This window comes from Haliaeetus leucocephalus, unplaced genomic scaffold (assembly GCF_000737465.1).
Source record: "Haliaeetus leucocephalus isolate CR32 unplaced genomic scaffold, Haliaeetus_leucocephalus-4.0 Scaffold340, whole genome shotgun sequence".
In the NCBI taxonomy this organism is placed as follows: domain Eukaryota; kingdom Metazoa; phylum Chordata; class Aves; order Accipitriformes; family Accipitridae; genus Haliaeetus; species Haliaeetus leucocephalus.
In genome coordinates, this window is record NW_010972776.1 from 8,824,318 (window position 1) to 8,839,360 (window position 15,043).

General features: G+C 46.4%; 2 protein-coding genes across 2 annotated transcripts in view; one reads left to right on the top strand and one right to left on the bottom strand.

Moving 5' to 3' along the window:
- SLC9A6 (solute carrier family 9, subfamily A (NHE6, cation proton antiporter 6), member 6) overlaps nucleotides 1-201 on the bottom strand; it is a 27,630-nt gene extending 27,429 nt beyond the window's left edge. The window contains exon 1 of the mRNA XM_010572547.1: nucleotides 125-201. Coding sequence (XP_010570849.1) covers nucleotides 125-201 — 77 coding nt within the window. The remainder of the gene's footprint in view (nucleotides 1-124) is intronic.
- Nucleotides 202-291: 90 nt separating this feature from the next.
- MMGT1 (membrane magnesium transporter 1) lies at nucleotides 292-4,650 on the top strand. The gene is made up of 3 exons (XM_010572473.1): nucleotides 292-542; nucleotides 1,475-1,578; nucleotides 2,525-4,650. The coding sequence occupies exons 1-3, from the start codon at nucleotides 471-473 to the stop codon at nucleotides 2,685-2,687; spliced, it is 339 nt and encodes a 112-aa protein (XP_010570775.1). The 5' UTR covers nucleotides 292-470; the 3' UTR covers nucleotides 2,688-4,650.
- The last annotated feature ends 10,393 nt before the right edge of the window (nucleotides 4,651-15,043 follow it).

Consider the following 15,043-nt stretch of genomic DNA (forward strand, 5'->3'; position numbering starts at 1 on the left):
GGGCCGGGCCGCGGCGGCACCACCGCCACCATCATCATCACCATCATCCCCGCGGGGAGGCCAGCCGGCTGGGCTGACCCTGCCGCCGCGGGGAGAGCGGAGCCGGCGGTGGCCGGGAACTTACCGGGAGGAGCGCGGGGCTCGCTCCGTGCAGGCGCGGCGGCAGCCGGCCCGGACAAGGCTGCCGGATGGCGGCTTCATCCCTCGCATCTGCCGTCCCTGGAGCCGTCCTCCTTCCTGGCAGCCAGGAGAGGAGGTGGTGAGGGGCTGGGGGGCTGCCCGGGGCTGGGGGGCTGCCCGGGGCTGGGGGTCGTCAGCCCCGCTCCGGGGGAGCGGAGTCCCGCAGCAAGATCCGGGAGCTGCCCAGCTCGCCCGGGACTGACACACGTCTGAGAGCTACAGCAGGTTCTTGTGGGGTTTCTGTACTGCTGCTTCTGTTTGTTTGCTTGTACGGAGTGTTTGATGCGTGCATGCGTTTCTGTTTTGTAGATCGCTCTTATATGAGACTAACAGAAAAGGAAGATGAAACGTTGCCCATAGATGTAAGTTTAAGTTTTCAACAATGTTTGAAAGGGGTAATGCTGTGTGGATAGTTTAGTCTCTCTCAGATGCTTTTTTTTTTTACATGATAGGCAAGAATAAAGGGTAAAGTAGTTTTTAAACTGTGCCTTCATTTGAGCTCCCTTTGTCAAAAAGAACTGTATTTTCTGTCCCAGCTTCCTGCGGTGTGTTATATCTGTCAGAGAGAACAAACCCTGGGTCCAGACCTCCCTCTTCGCCTTTAGAACTACCCTGAAACATCTTGTCCAGGGATTCCCTGAACGTAGCTCAGAGAGCTTTTGCGTTCCTCTCCTCCTTTGCAGCATAAACATCCTCCTCCCTCTGGCTTTTGTTGGCTGACATTTGTTTATCCAGTGTGGCTGCGCGCCCATTTTATCCCAGCACAGCCTGCTTCAGGAAGGTTGGGGTTTTTTTAATTTGCTTTATTTGCTTGGTTTTTAAATTCCACTTCAATTATTATCCTATTTTTGCTTAATCAGAAAGGTAAGGAGATCAAATACCCACGACAACCAGGCATGGTCCAAATGGACCGAGCAGCAGCTGCTACCGCTGCACAGTATGTGTTGGCAGCCAACTCGTTTCTCGGAGAGTGTATCAGATCCTTAAGTGCACGAGAACAGAGTGTTTTGTTCTAAGGATCCATGTGAATCGATTCAGTGCGTGCAACACAGACCGGGTGTCAGGCAGCTGAAGCTCTTCTCAGCTCTGCCACCCTTTTGCCATGCTAAATAGGTGGGGTAATTAATCTTCCCATGCCTCAGTTTCCCTACTGTTGAATTGCTCACCCCTGCAAAGCACTTACTGTCACTGGATGAAAAGCACAAGAGATGCTGTTTGAAAGATGAGATTTTTTTGGTAAATATTAAGAACGTTAAGTAATGTGTGTGTTGCATTGTGTTTCCCTCTGTTACAGATAGTTCTTCAGACTCTGTTAGCCTTTGCAGTTACCTGCTATGGGATAGTACATATCGCAGGAGAATTTAAAGACATGGATGCCACTTCAGAACTAAAAAATAAGTATGTTTTACTACTTCTTTTCAGAAATGCCTGTATCTGCTACTTTTTATACAGACTGAACACTGTGAAATAGCTCACTCTTTAGCATAGTAGTTCTTAAATGCATGTTGTAGACAGTAACAGAGAGGAACAGTCACACCTGAGAAAGCCAACAATGTCTTGAATTTCAGAGAAAGTTAGATAACAAATTAAGTAAACTTCTTGCTTTTCCTCATCCTAAAATCTTGCTGCTGTGCAGAGTTGGTAGAGAAAAGAAATGTCTGTGAGGGATGTAATTGCTCAGCAGTCATAAACTGCTGTCATGAATGGTGTCATAGTCTATGGGGCGGTATGCCTGGCTCACCCTCTGTCTTTGCTTCTTTACAAGAGTCTGAATTATTTAAATCTCACACTGAACTATTCAAGGGAGAATATCTGGAAGACTTTAAGAAAATAAGGGATTTTGAATCAAGATTTTGAAAAGGATATGAAATTGAATGGGCAGACACGGCCTCTCTGCCCATTTCCAAAAACACAAGGGAGTACGGAAAGTAAACAAGTTGACATTGTTGTATTTCATAGCATTTACCCAAAACCCTTAGCTTCAGGCACAAAAAGGGATGGAAAGCTGACAGTAAACAGTGTCAAGCTATTAACACAAGTGACAGCTGAACTAAGGCTGGCACGTTTGGTACGTGTGCATGCAGAAGTCCACAGGCCTGCCTCTAAGCTCAAGGAAGGAAGGTGAAGTTTGTCTGTGGGGTGGACAACCTCTGCATATAGAGCAGGCGGTATTTTTCACACTTGGCTTTGTATTTCGGTTTAGGAAACTTACAAAGTGAGCAAGAGTTTCAGATTCAAAACTTGTATTTCTGTGTCTATAGAAGTTGGTATACCCTAGACTGACTCTTCTAAAACCCCTGTTCTAAAAGAGTATTAACGTTGACTTTTTACATTTACTTTGAAGGACGTTTGACACATTAAGGAACCATCCGTCTTTTTATGTATTTAATCATCGTGGTAGAGTATTGTTCCAGTCCCCAGACACAGTGAATTCTTCTTCAAACCAAGATGCTTTGTCATCCAGCTCATCACTGAAATTTCGAAAACTTGAACCTCTGCGCCGCTAAGACTTTTACAGATTATAATAATAATCCAGGACACTGAGATGTAATATTCAAGTCGGGGATGTAAACACTTTTTTAATTTCTGGAGCAGTATTTATATTGATCTTCCAGACTTTATAAAGTATATATATATATAAACTAAGGACCTTCTTTGTACACTGTTAATGAAAATGACTGAATTGTGAATTGGCAATGCAGTGTAAATTATTCTACAGTTATGCTGTGAAACACATCTTCAGATTTTCATATATTAAAACAAGTTGCAGCTGACTTCAGTTAAAACAAAAAGCAAGCTAGTTTTTACTGCAATTAATGTTCTTTGACAAGAGGGAATGTTCGAGTGCTATTTATTTTCTCAGTTTGCTTGCACTACAGTTTATGGAACTCCTTCAGAAATACTGTGTGCACTGCATCAGTTAACAGCAGAAAAAGGGGCAGCGTCTCCTGTTCCTAGAATGCCTAGGAGACCTGCATGGTGTAGGCACAGGAAGTCAAAAAAGATTGCTTTCCTTTTTATTTTTTTACAATGCTGAAAAATAGTTGTGTGAAGGTTGGTTTGTTTTTTGTTGGGTTTTTTTTCCTAGTTTTTCATTATCAAGTTATTTCCTTGTTGCCCTCCTTCGTTTAAATGTAAACTGTCCTATGTTGCCCCAAGTTGCCTGGGATGTGGCTGTACATTTGGTGCCTGTGTGAGGGGGGCAGCTCACGTCTGATCACGTAGATTATCTACCATGCTCAGCTTGTTTAACCACTGTACTTATGTTCTCTTTGGTTGTGAATACGGGAACGTTCATCAGATGGCTGAATGCTGTGTTGGCACCAGTTACAAGTTCCCAAGTCATCTTCTACGAGAAGTATTTAAGTATCAATAAGAAATATCCATTCTGTCAGTGGTCCAGGGGTAGGGTCCAGCAGCTGGGTCTGTCTGCTGGCACTAGTACAGTACAGGCAATCAACCGGTCGTGGTACAACTGCCCCCTTTTCTGCCAACAGAGCCTTTCAATTTGATTTCTTTTTTCCAGCTGAGCCCTTCATTGATTTAAGATTACTGTCTTGATTTCATATATTAGGACAGATGATACAGTCCATAACTCTTACTGACGTCTAAATTCTCATCTCCCCTTAGGGGCTGAATCAATGCTAAAATTTCTCTTGGTCTGGCATTCACCTACCTGACATAGCAAAGGGATGGTAGTTTGAGATAATGATGGGGCCAACTAGAATTTTGCCTAGTCTGAGGATGTCTCACTGCCACCGTAGAAACTCAGCCTTTTGTCCTAGCATCTGTTTTTTTTAAAACTGTTAAGAACTGTCAAAAGCAAAAAGCTTAGCAAAAATACTGTGTAAACCGAAGCCTCTTTTTCTAGCTCTGCCCGTCCTATGGATTGGGTGCCCCAGTGCTAGAGCAATATCCGTAGCTGCTGCTCTACAATCACTCTTAAGCGTCTGGGTTTGGTTAGAAAGGGTTACTCTGCCAGCTGAAAGCGTCTGAGCTGCTGGATTACTTCCTAAAGTGTCCTGGTTCCCCCCTAGCTGGTGTCACAAATCAGCTCCTGCCAGCTGCTGTCACCAAAGGCCTCAAAAATAGTATCAGGTCAGCTCTCTGTTGCAGACAAAGCTCTTTCCTTGGGGAAGAGGGCTGCTGTGCGGCAGCTGCTGCATGGAGGAAAGGGCTGAACTTGGGCCAGGTGACCTTGCGAGGCACAGAGGAAAGACAGAATTAGCGGAGGGAGGGAGAAGCAAGGCAGAAGGTCAGTAACCACTGTACCAGACTGATACTGCAACTGTGGTTGGCAGTGAGCCATTTGCAGAGGGTCTCTTGGAGCAGGGCTGCTCACCCTTAATGTCTAAGAAGCCCCATTTGCGCTACCGTAAGGCTACGTGGACCTACCTGAGGCGGAAGGTGCTGCTGCAGGACGGGGTGAGTGGAGAACATCATCCGCTTCTCCGAGCGGGTCCTGCTAGGAACACCCTGTTGGCTGCATCAGGTCTCTTCTCATGACAAGTAGCCTTACTCTTCAGCAGCAATGGTTATATCACAAAGCTGTACAAATTATTTTTTCTTATTGATCTCGCAATGTCCAATAAAAATTGATATCCTTAAAGTGTTTGGGAGTTTATTTGTTTATTTCTGGCCATCCTGGAGCCTGCTGCAGCAAATCCCTGATGACTGAATATTTAAAAGTGACTGCCTAGCATTGACAAGAAATGATTGCCTTAATTACGGCAGCTCTGCGTGAAAGCGGGTGGCTGGCCTGGTGTTCATTACTATGAGATAAAAGATCAGTAGGGGGAATCAAAATAGCATGCTACAAGTAGCTAAACAAAACATTGAGGAGGGAAATGTTACCAGCAGAGGATCTGCCTGCCTTTGAGATTGCTAGTCAATGTATCTGGCAGAGCTGACATGTTTTCTGTCTTCCATTTCACCATAGTAAAGAATCTTCTACCATGTGCTAATCCCCTGCCAACCCACGGGACAGGCTCCTGCAAGGTCTGGTATTGCAATGGTTGCTGGGGGAAACACTCAGCCTGCTCACGGGGCTGGAGAGAGTTAAAATCTTGGACTTGAGCAAGATCACTTTTCACTCCCTGTTCTGCTTTTCCGTTGGGGGAGGTTGAAAAGTTAGCAAAGAACTGGAGGAGTTTGCTTAACTACAGCATCCATCATGATTGCACCAGAGAGCAGCAGACTCACCCTTCGTCTGCTTACTGCACTGCTGCAGCTGTCTGCATCCAGCACTGAATATGACAGCATAAAAAAAACAATAATCGGTGTTTTAAGGAAGAGGTATCTTAACCAGCCCCAAAACTACCTTGTGCTTACCTTGCAATGTGCAGTTCTTCAGAGATGAGCTTCCCTTCTTCAAAGGCAAAACAGAAGTTGTGCCAAGAGCTTCTTGGATTAGACCAAAAAGGAAGAGTTTCCAGCCTCAGCCAGTGCACATTTACTGCCATCATGCCTTGAATTGCTTTGGCTACAGGACATAATGTTTCTACAACATTAAAAAATAAAAAAAAAAAAAAAAAGCGCTGGTAATTTGCATTCGTTGCTGGAGTAGCAGGTTTAATCTGCATTAATTTTGCTGGTTTTTAATACACTTCCTCACCGGTCAGTGAGAGTTCAGTGGGGAATTTTTGTTTGTTTAAAGCTAAGGCAGGCAGGAGCCGTTTAGACCCTCACAAGGTGAGGAGATGGGGACCACCGTTTGGGCCAGGCATCGTTCGGTGTCATCCTTTCTGTATCACACTGGCTGGGGTGGGAGCACAGCTGGCAGAAATCTCTTTTCCTAGAGAGTTCAGCGAGGGCTGAACCATAGCACCGCTTGTGAAAGTAACTCCTGATCGCGCACGCCTGACAGTTGCAGAGGAGCTTTGTGCTTCCCTTCCGCGCGTCGGCAGAGATGGAGTGCACTGGAGCCATCGCTGCGGTGCAGGAAAGCAAAGTCTGACTCTGGAGAGACCCGTGAGTGCTGTGTGTAAAGGGTGAGGGAGGCTGGTGTGCCTGCTCCCCACTGCTGCCAAGCGCTGGGTAAAAGCTTTTTCGGGAAAGCTGGTGGCTAATGACCCCTTCCCGGGAGCACCAATGCAGCCCCCTCCCTGAAGAAAGCAGGGAATGGCAATTACTTCCTAACCGAAATGATTTTTTTGCTTCCTTATCACTTGCTTCCCATGCTTTGGGTTCCCTCGCCCTTTACCGTGCTGCAGCAGAGCCACCCTTCTCTGTCTCCGACACCTCCAACGAAGACATTAGCTACAGGAACATCCAGCTGGATACACACACACCCCCCCAAGAGTGGCACCATTTCTGCTCCTCTTTGGGGGTCACCTGCACCAAAAGGCAGCAACTTTCCACCAGACGATTGGGAAAGGCTGAGGCTCACCCCCGAGCTCCCTGTGGGAAGCCCCCCGTCCCCCACTCCCCCAGCCTCGGTGGGGCAGGGAAGCTGCCGCTCACTTTGCAGTTCCCTGCTGTCCCAGCCGGTGCCCGTGCCGAGCTGGCGGGCTGTCTGTACAGAGGGAAAGGGCAAAGAAAGGCTATTTTGAATGTTAAACAAGCAGAAAAAACTTTGGTACCAGCTTTCCACGGCCGGCACTAGCAGCGAAGGCAAAACGCTCCTTCGATTCGGCCTTGAGGTTCACCTTGAAGCTGTAATCACCTGGGGGAGAACCACGACGGAAATAAATCTGGTATTCTGGCAGGTAAAAGCCTTTTAATCAGCCCCAGGTTGGTCTCAGTGATACAATGTCATTTCAAAACACTTCGGACTGCAACAAAAGCTACATCCTTAAAATGGCAGCTAATTAATTTTCCTGTCCTGCTAACTTAATCCTTTTTCCAGCCAAGAAAGGCAAATGGGAGTTCATGAAGCAGCGAGGCAGCCAGGAGCCTGGCAGCGTGAGCAGGAACACAAGCCCCAGGGCTCTTTGGCAGGGACCCAGGCTGTGCAGTGTCACGGCTTACCAGGCCATTTTAAAAGGAAGGGAGAGAAAAAAAAAAAAAAAATTAAAAGGTGACATTTGGATTATCAAACCAATGGCTCATCCTCTGCTAGTGGTCCTGGGGAACCCAGAGATCCCCACAGAGATAGATGGGGCTATTTACTCCCAGTTCATATTCCTAGTGTCACCCTTGCTGCCAAGGCAAAGCACCCAGCGCTGGCAGTGCCCTCCGTGCCCAGACTGGTGCTGGCTGAACCAGTTTCCCCGGGATTCACTGGAGGCATGCTGTGCTGCAGGAGGACTTCACTTTGGATTTAAAAAAAAAAAAAAAAAAAAAAAAAAAAAAATAAAAAAGAAAGAAAGAAAGAAAAAATCCCCCCTCCTCCCTCAAGGTATTTCTGCTGTATATTTTAGAGCAGTTCAGGGCCAGCCACGCAAGGCCAGTGCTGACGTCCTCCGAGCCCCAGGCTGCTCCAGCATCCCCTGTCCCCAGGAGGTCTCCGCTGCTGCAGCACAGGATGCAGGAAGAGCACCCGCTGCACACAGCAAATGCTGAAGCAGCCATTTGCTCCCTCGTCCCAGATGCAGAAGTGCACAAAACAAGACACTTGCATCAAAAAGCGGGTTTGGAGGAGCCAGTTCGGCAGGAGCTCCAAAGAGCAGCTCGCTTCCCCACATCCACACAAAGCTGTCGCTCCCTGGGCCATTACCGGAGCCCCCAAGGCACCCACAGGCCTGGGCTCAGCCTCCAGCGAGGGCAACGCCAAAGTACGGCACCACCTCCCCGGCACAACGCAAAGCACGTGGAGAGGAGAGAAGGGGCCAAATAATCCCTCCTCCTCCTCCAAGACCACCACGCTGCTTCTGGTTTGCAGCCTCCCATCGCACACAGATCTCTGCCCGGGCACCTTGGTGACAGTGGTGCCGTTTCAATGTCAAAGTTACCATCGCCACTTTGAAACAGAAGCCGGCTGCTATTTCAATACCCGTTTGAATACAGCAGCTTCAGATCACAACGGAAAAGCCACAGCAGTGGGAGACCCACATTCATCTCACATGGGAGGGACCCACATATCTATGGGGTGCATCAGGGCTGGTTAATAAACCCAGGTCTACTGCAAGTACAGCCATGCTGCTGCCTTGGGTCGGCCAGGGCTGGCAGGAGAAGACAACCTCTGAAACGGACAGGCCGAGATGCCTCCCAACCCGGCACGATATGAACAGTGGTCAGGGGAGGTCTGCAAGGCACTCTCCTCTCTGCCTTTGCTCCTCACGCTCAAACAGTAACTACAGAGCTTGAAAGGGCCAGAAATGAGGCTCAACACCATCACGTTCTGGGAAGCAGAGCAATGGGACACTCGGCGGAGATCAGCTAACGTGCAAGTTAAGACAGGAGCACTGAAAGAAGAGAGGCGAGTCATGTCAGATGCAGTTCCAGAAAAAGCAGAGCAGATGTCCATCAGCACAGCACCACGACACCCCGCTCGCAAGGCACCAACTCCGAGTGGCCAGCCTCCCCAAAGACACCGGCTTGGTGCAGGTTTCCACCTTTCTGCGAAACTCCCCCTCTGCATCATTGGCATTTTCAACCTCTTGCTAGTTTCCTCTTGTGATGAGAGCAGTCCCTTTCATTTCCTTGCTTTCATAGCCCCTTCTCACCTCAACAGAGTGGGCACACCAAATCCAGGGGTGCAAGGCAGATGCTGGGAAGCAGAGCCTGCTCTGCTTACGTCTGCAGGAATGCAGGATTTGGCCAACTGGAACCCAGACAAAAACCAGCTTTCAGCTGCCCCGTGAGGTCAGAACCTCCTCTGGGTCCTGTCGTGCACACTTCTGGAAAGAGCTATCGCTCAACCTATTACCCAGCAACAGTTTCCCATCACAGCCTGGGCCATGATTCACCAGCAACTGCCTTTCCTCAGGCGAATTCACAGCCAGTTCCCAGGAGTCTGTCTCACCCCATTTCACCTACTGCAAGCCACAGGGAGAGCCGCAGCAGCAGCTTGGTGAGCATCCTCCCCTGCATCCCTCACCAGCACACCGAGCCCTGGCATGCCCTGCTCGCATCCAGCTCCCAGCAAGCCAAACGCTGCCACTGCAGCGCTGCAAGTGCCACGCATTTATATTCCTGTTTTCTAACAATACTCCCGCAGGAAGATTTGCTGAACGTGATGCACTTAAAACAGCCTCTACCAGAGCTCGTCAGTCCCCCACTGTCTCCTTTTCCACTAATGATCATTTTAGATAGCAGCTTCTATGCTCTGCCCGCTTGTCAGTGGTGGAGGGAGGAGCCCTGAATGCGATGATGCCAGAGGAATTTAAAAATACACTTTTACACAGCCGAGAAAGAAAAGACGCCGGAGCAGCTCAGGTCAGAAGCCAGAACTCGACTTTGAAGAAGAGGCAGTAACACCACGAGTGCCTACTGGCTTCCGTGACTTCTCTCCAGCCTTCTCACCTCTCCCTTTCCAAGCTCCCACTTTTTTCCAGCCCCAGAAGCACACTTCCAGAAAAAGACACCCACTTCAGCCACCTCTGCATGGAAGCCGGCCGCAGGGAGCCTCTTCCATCCCCACCCCACGCTCCCCCCGTGCCAGCCCCGTGCTGGCAGGTCGGAGAGTGCAGGGAGGAGCCCACCGACACGCACAAGAGCCCAGCAGCCAGCGTGTTGTTTTGTGGTGGGATTTTCAATACCAGGAAAGTAATTCAGCATACAAGACCAAATTAGGACATGGATTTTATAACCATCTTTGCTAGTGACACACTATACGACCTTGGGTAAGTCCCTCCATCCGTCTTTAAAGACTCTCAGAGGAGTGCCGCAAGACTTTAATTAGCAGCCCTAAAAGTACTCGAGGTAGTTTGTGTCTCTTCCAAAATAACCAACTGCAGATGAATTGGAACAACCTCATTTTCAAATTCTGCAAGCAACTGGGATCCAGGCTGCTCCCAGATCAGTCACTTCAACAACATAATCAAAGTTAAATGTGCCAGCTGTGCATGAAGGATTTTAATACGCTGCACGGACTGGAAAATAGCTCGAAGAACCAATGTTATTTTTCCATGGCTGGGATGTCACTGTCGAGCAGCTGCATTATAATCATCTGCAATCAGCAAAATGCCTTTTTTTTTTTTATCACTTTTTAGTTTGGGGGAAGAGGTCTCATTTTTATTTGCCCTACTTAAGAAAGCACCCTTGAATCCTGAGGCACCCACTACCAAGAGATCAGGGAGCTACCACAGCAGTGTAGACTCATCAAAACACCTTCAACTGTCTACAATCAGACCCCAATCACACTGATAGGTTCCCAAACTTTAAAAGTTGTACCCAGATAGTAACTGCTCACACTACTACCAACACCACCTCAAAAAACAATATGTACATTTCCACAAATCCAGCAAAAAGTCCACCTCCAGATGCCAGGAGGCAGTTGTCACATATCCAAGACCTGGTACGGCTCACGATCAGAGTCCCTCCCCATGAAAAAACCTGAGCCCAGCCCAGCATCCTTCTCTGCAAAGGCCACCTCTGCACAAGCAGATGGGTCACAGCTGCAACATGAAGCAAGAGGGGAAATCTTCCAACTCCATCCTTTACAAAAGGCTGAACCTCTCTTTGATATATTTGACATATTAAATATTTACAAATAAAATGTAACATCAAAATATGCACATACTTTGGAGAAAATGACAAGAAACAGGCTGACCATGCAAACAGTTTTGCCCTTGTAACTACCAAAATGTTTTATAAACCTCTCCTCCTGTTTCACCATCCTGCAAGGCTCTAAGTATTTTACAAATGGGCACACACCATAAGAATGCTTCGCAAATAGCTCTCTGTCCCTCCTACCAGCTGCTCAGCAGTGGCGAGTGGAGCATTGGGACACAGCAAATTGCCAGAGGTGCCCAATATTTTAAGGGATGTTATGCAAGACTGCTTGCATTAGAGGAGTGACAGTGATTGAGATGACAGCAAGCATATATAAATGCCAAGGATCCAGCTACTTCCACTGCTGTTGGAGCTGATCCAGGACTAGAAAATAGCCATGAAATTCCCATTGCAGATGTGAAGATGAAACTTCCCCAAGCTCTCAAAAAAACAAATAAATTTCCAGCAAAAATCTGATCGAGGTTTCCATTCCACTGCCTTTCCCAGGCCAAACTATTCTTTTGGACTTCACCATAAATTGTTTAAGAGCTTCAGCCCAAGCTCAAAATCTTACAAAATATGCAGTGTCTTTGACAGCTTCCCAACGCATGGTAAAGGGATTTTTTCTTTACATGGTACCAGCAGTCACCATTCCTGGCAAACACACATGGCTGCCAACTCAGGGAAGGTAGATGCAGCTATATTCTGCCACTGCATACAAAATACCCTCCGGTGAGTTTAGCACAAGGCTGTACCAACAGTTTAACTCCTTGGCACATTCTTCTTCTGAACTGTGAGTAATCAGCTGCTGAAGTTACCGGATTTGCACTACCAGCCCTGAGAAGCATCTCATACACTTTTAAAACGAAGGCTCTGAAGCAGAACAGATGAAGTTGAACCAGTTTTCACAGCATGCAAGCAGCGGCTGCTTTTCACACTGACTCTACCCACAGCCCCTACCCGCACTCCCTGCTCAACTGACAACCGGGTTCCCACAAAACTGCCACACTGTTTTAGCCACTACCAAGAGACAGTCTCAAACACTGTCAATGCAGAATGCGAGAAGAAAAACACCAATGCTGAAGCCAAGCCAAGAGTCTACTTTCAAGGATGAAACAACATGCCAGGTTGCAGCTGAACTGGAATAAGAGAAAATAGGCAAGTCCAGCCTTTTTGGTTTAGTCTTCCCTCCCTGAAATGATCACAAGATTCAGATTTAGAAGTACAGCTTAACAATTCCTGCAAGCCACAAGATTTTTGCTAAATCCCAAGGCATTATTCTTCTCCAGTTTCTTCCTTTTCCACTTAAGACAGACTTCAGCTTGTTTTTGCAGACCTGAAAGCAGCTCCTTTTAAATCCAGTGACTAACATCCTTCCTTCAGATCTCTGCCAAACCTCGTTTCTGCCAGATTTGAAGTGTCTTTGGCCTTGTTTTCAGCTTAACTAGGTTGCATATTCTTCAAGACAAGTGCTCTAGAGTCCATTCGCTAAAGGTGTGATGTTGCCATGTTGCTCATATGAAACACTATAGTTCAGCTTTATAGTTTTTTTTTAATAGTTCATTTGTTAGCCAATGCATTTCCACTCATATTTTTCCATAGAAGTTTCTTAGTAGATATTAAAGAACAGAAGGAAACAAGCTCAGTATCCTACATTGCTGCCACTGCAGCCATCCACTTTAGAGGCAGAACCTGGAGAAAATTACCAGAAGGGAAGCAGCACGGGGGAAAGTTTGGGGGGGGGTGTGGGGTGTGGGGGGTGTGGTTTTGGGTTTTGTTTTTTCTTTTTCTTTTCTTTTTTTTAAAGTAGTTTCCTGTAAAGGGAGATATAAAATTGCTTGACCACTGCAAAGTCAAGCATAGCACAGTCACGGCCTCGGCAGCTTTTACTTTGGAAGATCACAATCACTTTCTCATGCTGCTTAAACCTGGGCAAGTATATACTTGCCCATCATAAACACACTGTGCGCACAAATTGGGAACAGCAGCACCTAACAGATACCTGCCATCAGTGACTGGACTGGGAGCTGCATGGCTATGGGCTCATTTTAGGGAAGAGGAAGACTCCTTGGTGTTTACAAGGGAAAAAAATAAAGATAACAAGCAATGAGGTTGCCTAGTTAAGAGAGGGTGAGGAAATGGAAGAAGCAGAATACATATAGGTATCCAGACCCCAAAGTACCACACCCTTCTACCCATGGCAGAAAGATAAGTGCTTAATTTGTTAATTCAGATTGTTAAACAATGCTCCTTACAGGAAACATAGCGAGCCATATTTTTTTTCCCCACTTCCTAACATCCCAGTTTAACTATGCCACATTATTTCAGCCTTAGTAAGGGCTCAAAAATTAAGTCTGAGCAAAGCACATATAGCTTTCCAGATTCCTTCCACACATCCATTACATATTTGTGGACCTGTGCTGTCTCCTGAGCCCTTGTTGAGGAACACTCTCGTTGTGCAGAGGCTCATCTGTCACACAGACTAGACATGCTCTCAGTAATGCAGCTGTTGCTTCTGGGGTCATGGTCTCTACCTAGAAAAGGCAAGGCTTGACACTAGCCTAACCTCTCCTGGCTGTCCCAGTCGCGCAGCAAAGTGAAGTGTGCCATTCAAAGCTTGTGGCTGTATTTGTTCAATGCATTAGGTCATCTGTCTTGGGACGAGTTATCTCCATTAAGATTCTCCTTAACATGGTTGCGGAGCATTTACTGTTTCCTAAGCAAGCAATGTTCATTGCGTGCTCCATTTGGGACGCAGGGCTGTGTGCACTCTTAGATGAACTACTGTTGCTCCTTTTTCTTCACCTCTTCACTGACACAATCTGTGAGGATGGTGCATCTTCCTTCCTTCTTATGAAGACTCACGTCCAGTTCACTGTAAGGTTTCCTCCCCTCTAATATTCCGATCCAAATTCAATTTATTCAAATAATGGTGATGTAAAGGAAAATCCTCACTGCTTGTACTTGAATGGACTATTTTGTAGTTTCTGAGGTATAAGACTCCAAACAAGTGAATAAAAGTCATCAGCTTCCTGTAGCTAATTTGGCAGCCAACTGCATCACATCAAAACAGCAGGTTTACATACTAGCAAAGTCACTAGTTAAAAACTCAGCCCCTGCTCAGACACAGTATGATCAAGTGAGTGTCTCTGGAACCAGGAAGAAAATTAAATAACCATTAACTACATAGAAGAGGGCTGTCTCCTCTTACCACCTACTAGTTCAAAAATAGCATATTACATGCAACTTGGTGCATGCAACAAGGCCATTTTAAAACAAGGTATGCACAGTATATATGACCTTCTAAGAGTCCAACATTAGGCATGGAAAGTCTATCATGGTGACATACAGCTTCCACATAACGATTCTGAAGGAGTGAATCCCCCCTTCGTATCATTCCAAGGTATTTCTGTGGTTTTTTAAAAAAATTTTCAAGTGTACAGATGAATAAACACTACTTCTAAGAGAAGAATTAGGACACATTTATAGTAACGCCTTTCCCCGTGTCACTTCATTCATATAACACTGTGACAGAGATTTGCTGTTGCTGGATTTTATTTCCTTCTTGAATTTCACTGGTGTAATTCCAATGGTCAGACTGCATCTTCCAGAGAGACAAGGCCATTGCTTCAGAGCGGATGGAAAAGATGTCTCACAGGCTGGCTAGTACTAAAAATACCAGCAGAAACAGAGAAGTACAGGCTCACCAGCTAAAATCTGTTTCCCTACCTTTCACACGCTGGCTAGTCAACTGTAATCCCTAGGATACTTGCAGTACGAGGTAAAGAGCTAGTTAACATGAGCACAACTTCAGCCTGTCTTTAAAAGAAAGCTGTTAGAGGATCAGAGGATGTTATGTGTGAACAACTGAAAATACACAATTATCAGAAGAGCCGCTTACTACTGGCACATTATCGGTACTGCTTTAAAGGAGAAAGATAATTACATGCAGGTGCTTCAGTCTTCTTTGTACGTTTTGTGATACATAAAATTACCTTTGGACAAAATAGTAAGAGAAACGAAGGACAGAATACCAGCTCAGGTAATCAAGGGTTTGGTAAATTGGAACTTCATGCCTTTGAGTAAAAACACGCTCCCCATGAAGGCTGAGCTGAGTGATGGGGCAGGTGCTCCAGGGTACAAACACATTCTGCAACTATCACCACAAGCTGTGTTTGCAGATCAGGTTCAGCTGCAGTATAGCTACACTACTCACTGCTTTTACAAAAATATGAGCAGTCTGTTGATAACAGACAATTGGAGGAAC